Source organism: Malassezia globosa, assembly GCF_000181695.2.
Source record: "Malassezia globosa CBS 7966 chromosome Unknown mgl_sf_4.1, whole genome shotgun sequence".
Lineage (NCBI taxonomy): Eukaryota > Fungi > Basidiomycota > Malasseziomycetes > Malasseziales > Malasseziaceae > Malassezia > Malassezia globosa.
In genome coordinates, this window is record NW_001849869.1 from 718282 (window position 1) to 733629 (window position 15348).

The window sequence follows — 15348 nt, forward strand, 5'->3', positions numbered from 1 at the left end:
CAACACCTCATAATGAGTCTCTTTAACTGTGGGGTTTATTTAGAACAGTGTGTGATGCTCGACTAGTTGACGGATAACCCCCCCCCCGCCCGAATTTGAACCTGACCCGAACTGCGTTGATGCCCGATTGGCCCGTGCGCTAGAAGTGGCGTCCATCGGGCTCGCTAGCACGTAAACCGAGGCTGGATTGATGTCGCAGCTTTTGACGTCCCAACATGATGCTAGTACACCATGGAATACGCGCGCCAATTCGGCATCGCACATTTTGCACCACTATTCGGGCACAAAGAAACTTTCCTAATATGCCGCGAGGTGTAGCTAAGGGAGGCCATGGCACTGTGCAGGTGTGTGAACGAATTCAATCCCGGTGAAGAGCTGACTTACACAGATACAGCTCACGAATCCAGCGCTGTTTCATGAGAAATCATACATCAATGGTGCTTGGGTACATGCGATTAGTGGAAAAACCCAAAAAGTTTACAGTACGTGACTGTGAGTGAAGCGAGCTGACTAGTGTAGACAAAGCCACAAACGAAGTACTCGCTGAGGTGGTGGACCAGTCCCGCCAAGACACAGAGGAGGCTATTCTTGCTGCTAACGAAGCATTCAAGACATGGTCAAAGACGACAGCTCATTATCGCCATGATCTGCTTCTCTCGCTCTTTTATAAGATCCGTGACAACAGCGAGGATCTTGCCAGGCTGATTGTTGCAGAGAATGGCAAAGCATTGTCGGATGCCCGCGGCGAAGTTAACTATGCCAACTCGTATATCCAATGGTTTGCAGAGCAGACGCTGCGGATTCAAGGCTATACGACGCCATCGGCCCAACCAGGTGTGCGCACGACGGTGATCCGCCAGCCTGTGGGAGTGGCCGGTTTGCTTGCGCCATGGAACTTTCCACTCGCCATGATTACGCGGAAAGTGGCGCCTGCACTAGGTGCGGGCTGCACGACAGTGGTGAAGGCACCGCATGAAGCACCGCTCAGTGCGCTGGCGATGGCCCATCTAGCGGAGGAAGCGGGTATTCCGAAAGGCGTTATCAATGTGCTTGTCTCGTCTCGAGGCACGAACGAGTCCGAGATGGGTCTAGCGCTGTGTGAAAGTTCAATGGTTGACAAAATCTCGTTCACGGGATCGACGCGTGTGGGCAAGATTCTAATGCGTCAATCAGCTAGCACACTCAAGAAACTTTCAATGGAGCTGGGTGGAAACGCGCCTTTCATTGTGTTTGACGACGCTGACGTAGATGCAGCCGTCAGCAATGCTTTGGCGTGCAAGTTCCGCTGCGGTGGACAAACTTGCATTTCGTTGAACCGTTTATTTGTGCATGCGGATGTGTATGATGAATTTGTGCAGAAGTTCAAGGATCAAGTACAACAGCTGCGTGTCGGATACGGATTGGATGAGAACATCAACATTGGTCCGCTTGTGAGTGAAGCAAGTCAGACCAAAGCTGAATCACACGTCCGCGCCATGCAGGATGCGGGTTCTGATGTGCTTGTCGGCGGTGATAAAGGTGAAGGTCTGTTCTTTGAGCCCACCGTTGTGCTTGCAAAACAAGGCGTACGCATGCCTACGGATGAAGAAGAGACTTTTGGGCCAGTGGCTGTAATCTACAAGTTTGAATCAGAGGAAGAAGTGATTCGACTTGCGAACGACGTACGCGTTGGCTTGGCAGGCTACTTCTTCAGCCAAAACGTGCATCGATGCTTCCGTGTTGCCGAGGCATTGCATGTGGGTATGATTGGTATCAACACAGGCATGATCTCTTCGAGCGCCATGCCGTTCGGTGGTGTGTTGGAAAGTGGGTTCGGCCGCGAAGGAGGACCTACAGGTATGAACGAGTACTTGTATGAGAAAGCACTTTGCTTCGGTGGCGTGTAAGTTCCCTTTTCTCTACGACAAAGATCATCCTGCTGGATTCGCTAGGCAAGAGCGTCTTACCTGTTGGGAAGTTCGAATGACAGCCATAGGCTACGGTCTTGTAAGAAATGCATTGAATGACACAGGCGCCGGCAACCGGTGTCGCAGTCCGTGTTAAGACCCCACCCATTTTTTTTGGACGTCCGCGCTCATTAATCCGGCCGTGCCCAAACAACGCGTGCGCGTGGAGGCAGTGAGACGCGCGATCCAAATTGCAACTTTGTCCACAACCGCCAGCGGATCACGTGAACGACCAGGCGAGAAGGAGGTTACGTTTGAGCATAGGCACGCCACGTAGAATTGCGCGGATCAGAAGGGTGGTCGACCGTGTATGGAAGGGGCGAGGCGCGAGCAGCTTGCTTGGCGTCGTCACATACACTTTGCACCCGACACGAAGGAGTCTACATGTGATCAGGGATCGGGACATACCACAGACCAAGCTCCTGCACGCGATCTGCGCCCTCACCTCCAAACACGTCATTCTGCGCCGAGTCTGCGCGCGGAGTATACGTATGGAGACGATGATGAAGAGGAGCGGATGTACCGCACGAATCCACCGAACTTTTCTGGAAGTCCGCATCTGTTGCGTGCAGCGCACACGTTTTGACGCATTGGCAAGCCGCCCGCCAGCGCGTCCAGCCCCCCGCGATTCAGCGCATCGAACCGCTACAGACGTGTCAGCCACCTCAGGTCAGACAGAAACGACCCGCGCTGCCACCACGGCGAGCATCGAGTGACTCGGATGATATTCTTGTCGAGCCGTCGCTCGTATCGTGTGGTGAATCAGCGGAAGAATTTCAACTCACAGAACTCCAGGAGGCTGTGTACAAGCAATTTGCCGGCCAGCATTTGTCAGACCATGTATGCATGCGACCTGTACAGCCCATTTTTGTCGGTGCAGACATGGATGCGACCGGTACATCTGTGGCGTATGCTACATACACGGGGCCAAATGAAGCGTGGAACAGCGCGCAGCTAACAAGCGACACAGATCGTTGGCCTATTCATATGGCTCGTCGTGCACCTCTCGGACCGGCGGCACTGCGTCGTCGTGCTGAGTTGCGTGGCACGATTACTGCGCTTCAATGGCTTGCACAAGCACCGCTTCAGCCAGCATGTGCTCATGTGTGTGTGAGTAGCGCGTATGTGGCCAAGGCGTGGGGTTCTTGGATCCCTCAATGGGATGCGCATGGCTGGCCTGGCGAAGATTCGGATGCTCGTTTGCGAACGATGCGTCGCGGGCTGATGGTCGATGACAATGCAGCAATGCAGCGCAGTGGCCTCCCGCACACACCATTGCGCCAACAAAAGCATCTTTTGAGTATGGAGTCTCCGACCGCTAAAGGAGCTGACCCCGATGGACATGGAGCTGGTCCATCTGGCGCGCTGCGGCGCTCTAACCGGCGTCTCGTAGATGAGGATCTTTTGCGAGAACTGGCCGCTCTACGCACGCGTTTGGCTGAGATCGATGCGCAGGGCGGTGTGCGTGTGTATTTGTACCAAATTGAAGCTCAGCACAATCCAGCCGAATCATTGGCCATTCGTTGTGTCATGATCGATGCACCTGAAATGGAGCCGTCCTTGTCGGCTTGCCAGGACGATGTTCCGATCACACCTCAAGCGTACGAGCCTATGCGAGTGGTCTCACCCCCGCGTCTTAGAGTTCAAGATTCACGCAAAGCCATTCCATCGCCCGTGCCGGATGATGTATTTTTACGTTCACCATCTCCGCACGCATTTCAGAAACGTTCGCCCTTACTTACGACACCTAGTAAGTTGACAACGCCGCATCCTTATACAACGCCATCCTCGCCAGCGACTCACAGCCCATCTATGCTGATGTATTCGTCGCCGACTTTTTCTGCTTCACGATCGAACTTGTTTCCAACTCCGCCCACGACGCAATCGAGTCTTCCTCACGTATCGCCCCTGCCACATATGACCCGTTCGAACTTGCTGTCTGCCGCTTCGCCCTCTTCACCACGAAAGAATATTCCTTCACCAACTCAACCATGGCTACAAGGGCAGTCGCCGCAAATCCATCCACAGCAAATTTATTTGCAAGAGCCACTGCCAAGTCAGAGGCCTCCGTCGTCAATGTCCCCGGCTGCACACAGGACTCAGCTGCCATCAGAGAAGCCGGCTGACGTTTCTGATGAGGCGATACGTGCCGCTAGTCCTGCGCCATCGAGAGAGGAGGCATTGACAAAACCGCTTACGGCCGAGGCACTTCGTGAGCATAATCGTAAAACAGGAAGTGGCAGGTTTTTTCGTCGCCAGGCCCGCAGTACACGTTCAAGTGTTAAATCTGACGGTGCTCAATCATTTATCCATCGTTGGGCATTAAAGTTTCTTCGAAAGTCCCGAAGTCAACGAAACCTCCGGACAGAAGAGCGGCACGCTGCATCGCCCAGACTTGGCTCAGGGGTTGAGCCGAGCACAAACCTAGCCGCAACCGGTACCACAGATGCTCCTACGCCCCCCACACAAGCCCGTGCCATGACGACAGGTGCACCTGCACCTGCACCCGCACCCGCACCTGCGCTTGGCGTCGCATCTAGTTCTACGGCCGCATCTTCGCCGGCGATGGGATCTGCACCTGCACCCCGGCTACGAGCCTCGGCGTCGCAACCTGCGATGGGTCGTCGGAGCCAACAAGGGCCTAGAGACAACGGGCTCAGTACCACGACACCGGACACCTCTAAGCCACGCGTGCTTGTACAGCCCCCACAGGATAATGAATTACAGAGACAAAAAGATTTGCTCGCGCAGCGCGATGCTGAGCTTGCTCGTCGCGAAGATGCACTTGCACGCAAAGAAGTCGACATGGCGCGCCTGCGTTTCGAGTGGGAGAACAGGCGCCCGTTCATCACGCCAAGCAAGGGCCATTCCGTGCATGTATCTGATGATGATGACGACGAGGATGAGCCTGTGCCAGATGACAACGAATGGTTGTGGCAAAGCAACCTCAACCGTACTCCGCGGCTTATGTCCGCAGACCTCGATGACGAGACTGATTCTTTCAATCTGCAGTCGTACCAGCGTTCGATGAACACAGAAGCTTCGCGCCTGAAAGAGGCTACGTCCATGCCGCAACCTGATTTGTTTGCTTCAAGAGAACTTGCTACTGCAGAAGATTCTCCCCAACTCCTCACACGTGGATCGCAGTGGGTTTTGTATGAAGAGAGCCAAAATCAACGACTCCAGCAGCGACGTGCTCCTCCAAAAATTCAAACACCTCCACGCCAACCTGCTGAGGATTGTCTGGGATTGTATGTCGACGGCGACGGTTTTGGCAGCTCAACCTCCTTGCGTAAGTCGTCTCCATATGCTCGTCACATCATGCAGAAGCGGTCACAAGGGCATTATCCCTCCTCCGAGTCTGATGATAGCTCCTTTTTGTAGTATCTTTGTTATACCCAACATTGGACCTCTTAGAAGATTCATTGGCAGCGATATCCGCGGCAACTGCTGCAGGATAGACCTCATGCTCCTGAGGGTTGCCACAAACGCTGGAGGCACCGAGAAATAGGACTCTTGGAATTTTTCTCCACTCATCCATCCACTCACCCACCTATCCTGCATTCCCCCGTGGCTACGCCGATTACGAGGCGCTTGACGTTGGTTGTGCTTTCTAGAGAAATCGGACACCATGGTGCGTTCCAGGTGGTGTTGTGTCTTACATACATACAGCGAGATGACGAAATTACGATCATACTCAAGTTTCGGACCACGTCCTTGTTTCTTCAGGTGATTCCTGCAGAAACAAGCGTGCGAGACCTCAAAGTATCCATGCTTCGTGCGTTGGTGGACTCGAAGCAGCCTTCCGACGAAAATCTAACCCGTCCCTTTACAGACATGGGTCCTGAAGACGTTGAACTCTTCCGAAAAGAAAATAATGCATATGTGATTCTAGCCGTGTCCAGCACGTCGGCACACCGCGCGCCGGATGGAACGCCTCTGTGCTCAACATGTCAGTTAGCAGACAATAGTGTGATCTATGTGGGATTTCGTGAACCAGGTGAAGGTACGTGCTATGTTTGACTGACAAAAGACACTCCAAGTGAGCCCGTCGTGCGGGAACCGTCGTGGGAAGATATCGATGGCGAGGAGGCAGTCGGCGTCGATCATTCATGAGCATATATGTGGTGGAGAATGTAGACGTTGGGACTACCCTGAACCTACTTCTGCAGCCGCGTGACAACAGGGTTGGTCTTCTCATGAATCTGGGGCTGGCCCTCAGGAGAGCCTGGGATCTTCTTAATGAGGTTCTGGACTGTTAGGCACGCTCGAATGTAGAAAATAGAACACGTACAAGTTGCTCAAGCACACACTTGTTGAGCGGGCGCTCGAATGAACGACAAGGCATATATTCCTAGCGATTGTGTAAGAAAGAGCGAGAGTGTGGGTGTTTGGGTGTGTTTGTGAGCGTGCATACGTACTTGATTGTTCTTTTCCAGGCATTGCCAGTGCGCGTCCCACTCGTTACCGCATTTCTCGCCGATTTTCTGGATGCTGCCTGTTAGCTTATACGTATATACATACAGATCCTGTGCACAGCGAGTGACTCTTCGGCCTTCCTTAAGGCAGTGCTCTGGGTCCCGGTTTTCATTTTTGCACAGCATAAAGTCTTCCGCGTACGGTTGACAGAACTGACCAAAAAAGAACGCAATCGACTTCAAGGGTGCAGATGTGGCACCCACTTCATCCACCTTGGGCACATCCTTTGGCCATGGCATAGGCTCGACGTATGAGAACGTCGGGTTGTTTGCTTCGCGATGTGTCGCCATAGCGTCTAGTCAATTGGATGAGGGAGAAGCCGATCTGCAAGCCAACAGACATTTGAGGACGGGGCCGTTCGTCCATTGTATTAGTCATCACGTGCGATAGGCTTTTTCACTCACACATTGTTTGGATTGGACAGGACATGTACCTTGAGTCACAGTGCCAACGCGCGTTGCCTATACTTGATGCACAGCGCTTGGCCGCCAGCATGGTATGGGACAGGTTCGATGTTCATCCGTCGCGCATTTGTCGCCACATATGCTACAGCACGGATACCCAAACACCATGATGCGCCGCCTCAGAGTGTGGTCAATTTCCGCAATATGCAGCGTCGACGCGGTGGTGCATTTCATAAAAACGTGCGTGTTGATCGCCAATCGAGACACAGTCCTGCAGACCGGCTGCGACATCATATGTTCGAGACATCGCACAAAATCACCGACATTGTGCACGAAAAGAGAGATGCGATGATGACGTACAAAAGGGCTGAATCGATTTTACATGAACGAATGCAAGAATGGCGCGGCTTGGTGCGGACAATGCGAGCGAAACGCATCCTAGACAAACACCTAGCGACGCCGCAGGTTGGTGCACCTGCCTGGAATCAGGTGATCATACTCGCCATTCGTGCAGCCAGTCCCACCGCAGCGTGGCATCTCTATTGCGACATGAAACGTGAGGGGATTCGACCCACGGCTCGCACCTTTGCAGGAATTTTCCATGCGCTCACACAAATGGTACGCGCGCGGAAAATTGACGTGCTTCAATCAGAGACGTGGCGCGATCGGTTAGGCAAACTGTATGACAGTCTTGGGGCTCTCCACGCGCAACTTACGAATGACGCTATGTCGGACACCGACGATACGCCGCCTACTTATTCTCCATCGGCTCAAGACATCACATCTATTGCTACAGCATACCGCTCATATCTTTCGCTTCTTTGTGCACTTGGACGATGTAATGACGCAATGCGCGTGTTCAATGACGTGTGTCCGGATCCCTATCCAGGTGTGACACTGCTGAACGAACACGATCGACTTCTTCGTTCGTATTTTGCCACAGCAGAAATGTATACTGGCTTCGTCCGTAACTTGGCTATGTGTCCTATATCGCTGGAAAAGCGTCAAAGTTTCGTTCGTCAGATTTGGAGTCGTTGGCAAGATGACATGTTACTATCCGGTCGGTCTCACTCCCATCATGCACTGCTTGATGCTACTGCCGTCAAAACGTTGGTATGGGCACTTAGCCTGGGAAAACCAAATTCACACGTACGCGACATTTGTGCCTTATTGGGCACCTACATGGGCATCGCCCTCCCAACCGCGCGTGGTATGACGGACTTCGTTCCCGTGCCTAAGTCGAGTCAAGTGCGCTTCACAGATGCACAATTGTTGATTGATGTCCTTGTGTTCTTTGCTGATCGTAAGATGTATCGTCATGTCGTATGCTGCTTTGATTTTGCGCTGCAGCACAAGACGAAAACGGTTGACCCTACAAAGGTTAGCGAGGCCGTTTCCCTCGTCAACCTTGCACGTTCGCATTTGATCGTCTGATTCAATCCGCACAAGCAATGTAATACCCACATTCTACTTCTTCTTGCCTCCTGACCGTTTTGTGGATGGCGCTGCTGCCAAGGCATGGTTTTTCTCGCGAACATGCACAAACAACTTGGAGCGTGAGGAAAACGTTGCTTGGCACACGTTGCACACCTCCGTACCAGGTGGTTGTGCCTTGTCCTTCGCCTTGCGGTCGGGATTTTGGCTTAGTCTCAGGCCCATTTTGATCAGCAGCTTTGGCTTGAAGCGCGCGAACTTTTTCCTCCAAAGCAAACAAATGATGGTCGGAACTTTGTGGTGTCAGAATGCGCACGGCGTCGGCAAGCCGAAGCAGATACTCATCGTTCCTTCCACTTGGTCCCTCACTAGTATATATACGTTGCGCAAGCTCATCAAGTGGCTGCGGACCAACGAAAGCGGGGTTATCGGGGAGACCCACATACACCAAAGCCTCAGGTATAAGAATGTGTGGCTCACTTGCATCGCGATTGCCGTCGTGGTAGCCGTAAATTGGCTCCCACAAGGGTGTGTAACCATTCTTTTCTCGATGGTCGAGATACGCACGAACTTCTTCAGCATAGGCAGGGTCAATTGTATAGCTAATGCCCCACACGATATCGCCCTCAGGTGCTTCGTCTGCTTGCGCGAGACTGTGCCAAAGCTCGGCGGACACAAGCGTGACTACACGACCAGGACGCTCAGGCGTGCCGCGGTGGTCTTCAGAATGCTGTGCGAAACGCCTGACATATCCCTGTATATAGCCAGGCGTATAGGAGATAGCATGCGGCGGCGGCTTGAAGATCAGTGAGCCATATCCAAAAATATCAAAAGAGCCTGCTGGACGATCTTTATATACAGGCAGCTCGGCAAGATGTGGTAGCATAGTCTGGAACATAGTTTGGCGTTCATGGTCGTTAGGATTCTCTTCCGCAGAGCCGGTTCCTTCATGCCTTGGTTGGGCAAAAGAATCAGGGGTGATGGCAGCCTCCATTTTCATCTGCTGCTTTCGTCGCTTTTTGTCTTTCTTACGCGACGCAGGCGCGAACTCATTTGCGCTTTCGTCTAGAGTCAAATCAGAGGTCTTGGCATTGATGTCATGCATTTCGTCGGTGTCATGCATAGTCTCGATGAGTTCTTCGTCTTCTTCGAGCATCTCCCGCTTAAGCCGCTCGACTTCCTTTCTGTGTTTCTTGCTTCGCTCATGGTTCGACCATGCAGCCTGGGACTGGAATCGCTTGTTGCATGCCACGCAGTCCCACATTGAATCGTCGCCGGATGCTTCGTCTAGCGATGCACCGTCACTAAAATCGTCCACAAACTCGCTGTCATTTTCCGGATCAGACGTCATCTGCCAGCTTTGAGCCTCGAATGCGTCCGCTTGTGCCCGTTTTTCATTCTGTCTCCTGATCGCCTCTGCTCGGCGCCACATTTGATCAGCTTCATTTGATGCCTTGTTTTGCTGCTGAGCGTGATGTGCCTTGACGCGTGGATCGCGACGTCGAATAAAAGTCACAAGTCCGTGAATGGCCTCATTGTACTCTCGGCGTGCAGCATCGCGAGAACGCTTGTTCTCTTTTTCAAGAAGGCGCTTGATTCTCCGGTCTTTGGCCTGTCGCGTTTCATGTACATCCTTCCACGCAAAGCATTTTCGGCTCGAAAACGAGCTCCAAAATTGGTAAAAGGCACGCACACATGCTAGCTCATCCGCTTCATTAGCACAAACATATGGGGTATCTGGGTGGCCAAATGAAGGGTACATGCTGACGTTGTCTCGCCAAGATTCAGCTGCATCGCCGGTATGTTCCTCACCCGGGTAAGGCGATGCGACACAGTCTTCCTCCGCTATACGTTCGAATAAGCGCCTGAAAGTGCCAAAAAATGAAGTTGCAGAATCGCTCGTGTCTTTGGCAAGAGAAGGCGCATGGAAGCGAAGCAGGTGCGGCACACCGATGCCAGCAGACATAGATGTCGCTTTGGGTGCCTCTCCGCCAGACTTGAAGTACTGGCACTTTGCATCTACATCTTCCTCGCCTTCGTCTTCGTCCACTCCATTCACAAGCCTCTCTCGGTTCTTATCGTACCATGCACGCTCTTGTTCATCCATCAGTACATCATAAGCCTCTTGGAGCCGAACAAACTTTTTCTTGGCCTCTTCCTCCTCACCAGGATTCTTATCAGGGTGAAGACGCAAAGCAAGACGCCTGTATGACTTGCGGATCACATCCATCGAATCATCTTGTTCAACTTCCAGGAGCTCATAGTAATCCACGAATCTGTCATCGTCAACCACTTCCGACGAAGGACGTGCGCCCATGTAAGATACGTTGGGACGAGGGCAAGGAGGAATTATTCATCATGCTGGTCCTTTGTGCGTTGTACTCCACTCACCAATCCAACATACATTTACTATTGGCATGGCGTCGAATACTGTCGCACATTCAGCTCAGGTGCAACTGTACATTCAATATAATGCGCGACTTCCACCAAGATCTCCTGCATTTCAATGGCCTTCGGGACCGGTGCTTTTAGTTGCTCAACTTGGTCTAGACGCGATTCTTTTCGGTCAGAATAGTACACCAGGATCCACGATTGAGTATGACCGTGCCTTTCTCAAGCATTTGGTAAAGCATATTGATGAAGCAATTGAAGAATGTTCAGAAGAACAAGCAGCATCCTTGGATACCACTAAAGAAGACTTAACTGTTGATGATGCCTTGTTGGAACGATACATGACATTGGTGTCGTTGCCTGAGACAGCAAGTTCAGTTCACGGGACTCATATCCCGTGTGCTTTACATGTAATTCATTTTTTCCCTACAGACGATGCATTGACGCTTCATCCGGTGCTTGGTCGGTGTGAATCGGTTGTGCTTCGCCAAGAGGGTGCTGCCATATCCCAAGGGACCACAGGTCTGACCACGTGGGAAGCAAGTCTTCGACTAGCCGCTCATTTGACTGCTCAATCCCCTCAAATCTGGCACCCCCAGGCTCGAATCCTCGAATTGGGAAGTGGCACAGGGTTTCTAGGCCTTGTGTGTTCTCGACTTTTTCGCTTTTGTTCTGACCCGCGCACAGATTTTTCGCTCGTCTTGACAGACGTTGAGGGTCAAGTCCTCAATCGTTTGCAAGAGACAGTCAACCTTAGTATGTTAACTACGGTTTTACTAACCCAACAGACAATGCGCAAAACGTTGAAATTGAGCCACTAAACTGGGTTGAGGTAAGTGCAGGAGAACCAGAGGCGCTCGAGCAAATCCGACGCATTCGGCCCACATGCATATTGGCTGCGGATGTCGTATATGATCCAGGATTAGTGCCTTGCTTGACAGATACGCTTCTTGTGACACTACAAAACGGCACAACTAGAGACGGTCAACGTCCATACGCATTAGTCGCAAGCACAATCCGGAACCCTGACACATACGAACAGTTCTTGCAATCACTGCGTGAGCGGCATATGCGCTGGACTATCGTGGAAGCAGCACAACCCACATGGCCCAATTTGGATACCCTTCGCTTGTTCCCTTCAGTACATAACCCCGAAACTGAAGGGCAAGTGTGCATATTGCACATCGAGCAGTCATAGTGTCTTCCGGAAACCTATACATACCCAGTACTGTTCACGGCTTTCGGACCGACTCGCCCTCATCTTTTCTGAACGAACATAATGGAAGTGACGCTCTAACACATGGCGTCGAAAATCATCGGCTTCTGCACTCATAAAATATTTGCACACAAAGGAGGGCATCCTTCGAGCATCGATTGATTGCCCGGACGAGCCTGACTTGGAGTCTTTAAGCATGTGAAGGCAAAATTCCTGTGTCAACGAATCGTGGCAACACTCACAAATGCTGCCATGCATAAATCAAGTGATGCCTGAGTATCGCGTATGGAATTACCGGAGGTATTTGCTGCGTAAGTTAGTAAACACACGCACCCATCATGTCGCTCAGTACGACATCCACATCTTGCCCAATGAGTGAGGAAAGACTTGTGCGAACTTGCGTGTCCCGAAAATCACCACGCATAAATGTGAGATTAGGTAGAGACGTTTGCAAAGGAAGAAGATCCAACGCATATACACGGGCTTTAGGACACTGCTGGAGCACGGCCTGACTCCATCCTCCGGGTGCGGCACCCAAGTCCACGACAACCCGGCCAGGCTGAAAGAATGGATACTTGGTACTCAACTGGACAAGTTTATACGCAGAACGCGATACATATCCAGTTCCATCTGCTTTACGATCGCGCACAAACTGGGGTGAGTGCTAGTGATTTCGTACTTGATCATGTCTCTGCCTTGAAAGATCTTATAATTAGTTAGCAAATTACGCGCACATTTCGATGATGATCCGGAACGCGAGGATGCATGGCGGACCAACCCATGATTTAGGGGCTTGACAAACCACTTGGGTATATTCATGGTTGTATTGGTTCTTGATACGTTAGTTGTGATGACGAATATCGATGCACGCACGACATGTAAAGAATATGTCCAAAAGTGTATGGCGTTAGGCGAAATGACTTGGGCCAACATGCATTCACGCGTAGCCTGTGCCCAGTTGAAGCAAAGACACGAGGAAACTCGCCAATAAATTAGCCCAATGACATGCTAAAATGAAACACGCGCGACAAATGCAATATGCAGTATTGGGCTTGAACCAATGATGAGTGCGTATCTCCCAATTTCATGCGCATCCGTCTTGTTGCGGGGTGAGTGCCAATGTGATGCAGGTCTACTGGCGTGTTGGTATTTTTCTAGAATATAAGGAATATTGCGCTCCTAAGCAAGCTCCCACTTTGCTGCTCTCTCACGAGCATATCATCATGATGGACGATACCCTTCATGAAAAAACGGTTGATCGCGCAGACTTGGACATGGATCAAAATACATTAACGAAAAAGAAAAATAATGAAATTCTCTTCAACACTCGCGAAGCCGTACTTGAAGACGCTGGTGAGGATGACGCAACGCCGGAAATGTCGGTGGAAGTTCGATTAAACAACCCATTGTTGGGTCTCTCTAGCGAGCAGATCGAGTCTAATGTACAAGAGTTTGTCTCGACAAAGGGATTAGAGAATTATCATAGCGAATTTCTTAAAGGTGCGCTTGTTGCACAGGCTCAAGCAACAGGTGACTACAGCTCTATTCCAATTCTCACGCAAGAAGATCATGAAATTCTCACTAAAGAAAAAGAGCATAAATGGCACCAACCTTTTCTCTTGTATTGGCTCGCGATTTGTTGCAGTGTCGCTGCTGCTATTCAAGGTGCGGATGAGTCGGTAATCAATGGTGCGATTCTGTTTTTTCCTGATCAATTTGGACTTCATACAGACCGATGCGCATATTACGAAAATGGAATTGATGATTGCACTGGGCCTCTTAAGCCTGAGTACCAGGCGAAAGGTTGGACTGACAGCAAAGTGGCGTCAGAAATCAGCAAAAACAATTGGCTCATTGGCCTTGTATCTTCTGCGCCTTATATTTGCTGTGCCTTTCTTGGTTGCTGGCTCACTGAGCCATTGAATGCAGTTTTAGGTCGTCGTGGTACTATATTTGTGGCATCGTTCGTTAGCTTTGCCACCTGTGTATGGCAGGGCGTGACAAATACATGGTGGCACATGTTCATCGCTCGATTTATTCTGGGTATCGGCATTGGTCCAAAGTCTGCAACTGTGCCTGTATATGCTGCAGAATGTTCACCTCCGCTCATCCGTGGTGCGCTTGTCATGCAATGGCAGACTTGGACTGCTTTTGGTATCATGCTAGGTAATGCGGCAAGCTTGGTGCTCTTCAAGGTATCTGACCCGCCACACATCACTGGTTTGAACTGGCGGCTCATGATGGGCAGTGCATGTATCCCAGCGCTTTTCGTTATGTTCCAAGTGTATCTCTGCCCAGAGTCTCCTCGGTGGCTTATGAAAAAGGGTAAATATCATCAAGCCATGCAATCATTCTTAAAAATGCGAAGCGCACCCCTGCTTGCGGCTCGTGACATGTACCTTGCCCACTGTCTAATTGAAGCAGAGAAGAAGCACGTTGAACTTCATGGCCGTGCTAACCTTTCGCATCTGTTCACCGTTCCCCGCAACCTTCGAGCCTTGATACCCACGTTGATTCTCATGTTTGGTCAACAATTCTGCGGTATCAATGTCATTGCTTATTACTCGAGTTCGATCATTAAGGAAGTGGGTAATGCTTCTGATTTAGATTCTTTGCTTGGCAGCTGGGGATTCGGTATGCTGAACTTTTTGTTTGCTATTCCGGCCTGGTATACCATCGACACTTTTGGTCGGAGAAATTTGCTTCTTTCAACTCTCCCCTTTATGGCCATTTTCCTTTTAATAACTGGGTTTGCTTTTTGGATTGACAAGTCCAATCAAGATGCTCGCTTGGGCGTTGTGCTAATGGGGATCTACGTTTATGGCATCTTTTATTCCCCTGGATTCGGACCTGTACCACTCACCTACGGCGCAGAGGCTTTTCCCATTCGCGTGCGTGAACTTGGTATGGCTCTTTCCACGGCAGTTTTGTGGTTTTTTAACGCTTTACTTTCAATTACTTGGTTCCGTATGAAGGAGGCGTTCAAACCACAGGGTGCTTTTGGCTGGTATGCAGCTTGGTGTGCTATTCTTTGGGTCCTTATATTTTTCCTTTTACCAGAAACCAAAGCGCTTTCCCTGGAAGAACTCGACATTGTGTTCAACATTCCAACAACCAAGTTCGCCTCGTACCAAGTCCGCCAAATTCCTTACTTCATTAATCGCTATTTGCTTCGCCGCAAAGTTCACAAGCATCCGCTGCATGCTATTGATGACAGCATGGGCGTAGCGTGATTTGATGCGTCTTGAAAAATTTTGTACCAACTCTCACTATCATATTGCTTGTTTTTTTATTGTTATGTTCTCATTGTTCAGCCGGATCCATATTGATCATGTAGAGTGGGTGGTCCCTTGGTCACCTCAGTTTGTGCTATGTTTCACGTCCCCCGGTTCACGATCCTCCACCTCCCTACTATTAGTGTCCATCAATGTTCTGGCTCCTGTTCGCGTTCGTATGTGTGGGAGGTTCGCATGCGGAC

General features: G+C 50.8%; 7 protein-coding genes across 7 annotated transcripts; 4 read left to right on the forward strand and 3 right to left on the reverse strand.

Moving 5' to 3' along the window:
• Positions 1 to 218: 218 nt before the first annotated feature.
• Positions 219 to 1886, forward strand: MGL_2098 (uncharacterized protein; the record flags this gene model as incomplete). Its single annotated transcript, XM_001731047.1, has 3 exons — positions 219 to 344; positions 395 to 482; positions 520 to 1886. 3 exons carry the CDS (start codon positions 219 to 221, stop codon positions 1884 to 1886), a joined length of 1581 nt encoding a protein of 526 aa, XP_001731099.1.
• Positions 1887 to 2792: 906 nt separating this feature from the next.
• Positions 2793 to 5330, forward strand: MGL_2099 (uncharacterized protein; the record flags this gene model as incomplete). The annotated part of the gene is made up of 1 exon (XM_001731048.1): positions 2793 to 5330. One exon carries the CDS (start codon positions 2793 to 2795, stop codon positions 5328 to 5330), a length of 2538 nt encoding a protein of 845 aa, XP_001731100.1.
• Positions 5331 to 6106: 776 nt separating this feature from the next.
• On the reverse strand, positions 6107 to 6715 carry MGL_2100 (uncharacterized protein; the record flags this gene model as incomplete). The annotated part of the gene is made up of 2 exons (XM_001731049.1): positions 6107 to 6196; positions 6368 to 6715. 2 exons carry the CDS (start codon positions 6713 to 6715, stop codon positions 6107 to 6109), a joined length of 438 nt encoding a protein of 145 aa, XP_001731101.1.
• A 1549-nt stretch (positions 6716 to 8264) lies between these two features.
• On the reverse strand, positions 8265 to 10580 carry MGL_2101 (uncharacterized protein; the record flags this gene model as incomplete). Its single annotated transcript, XM_001731050.1, has 1 exon — positions 8265 to 10580. The coding sequence occupies one exon, from the start codon at positions 10578 to 10580 to the stop codon at positions 8265 to 8267; it is 2316 nt and encodes a 771-aa protein (XP_001731102.1).
• Positions 10581 to 10680: 100 nt separating this feature from the next.
• On the forward strand, positions 10681 to 11852 carry MGL_2102 (uncharacterized protein; the record flags this gene model as incomplete). The annotated part of the gene is made up of 2 exons (XM_001731051.1): positions 10681 to 11410; positions 11443 to 11852. The coding sequence occupies 2 exons, from the start codon at positions 10681 to 10683 to the stop codon at positions 11850 to 11852; spliced, it is 1140 nt and encodes a 379-aa protein (XP_001731103.1).
• Positions 11853 to 12088: 236 nt separating this feature from the next.
• MGL_2103 (uncharacterized protein) lies at positions 12089 to 12689 on the reverse strand (the record flags this gene model as incomplete). Its single annotated transcript, XM_001731052.1, has 4 exons — positions 12089 to 12177; positions 12204 to 12522; positions 12550 to 12575; positions 12605 to 12689. The coding sequence occupies 4 exons, from the start codon at positions 12687 to 12689 to the stop codon at positions 12089 to 12091; spliced, it is 519 nt and encodes a 172-aa protein (XP_001731104.1).
• A 404-nt stretch (positions 12690 to 13093) lies between these two features.
• MGL_2104 (uncharacterized protein) lies at positions 13094 to 15103 on the forward strand (the record flags this gene model as incomplete). The annotated part of the gene is made up of 1 exon (XM_001731053.1): positions 13094 to 15103. The coding sequence occupies one exon, from the start codon at positions 13094 to 13096 to the stop codon at positions 15101 to 15103; it is 2010 nt and encodes a 669-aa protein (XP_001731105.1).
• Positions 15104 to 15348: the final 245 nt, after the last annotated feature.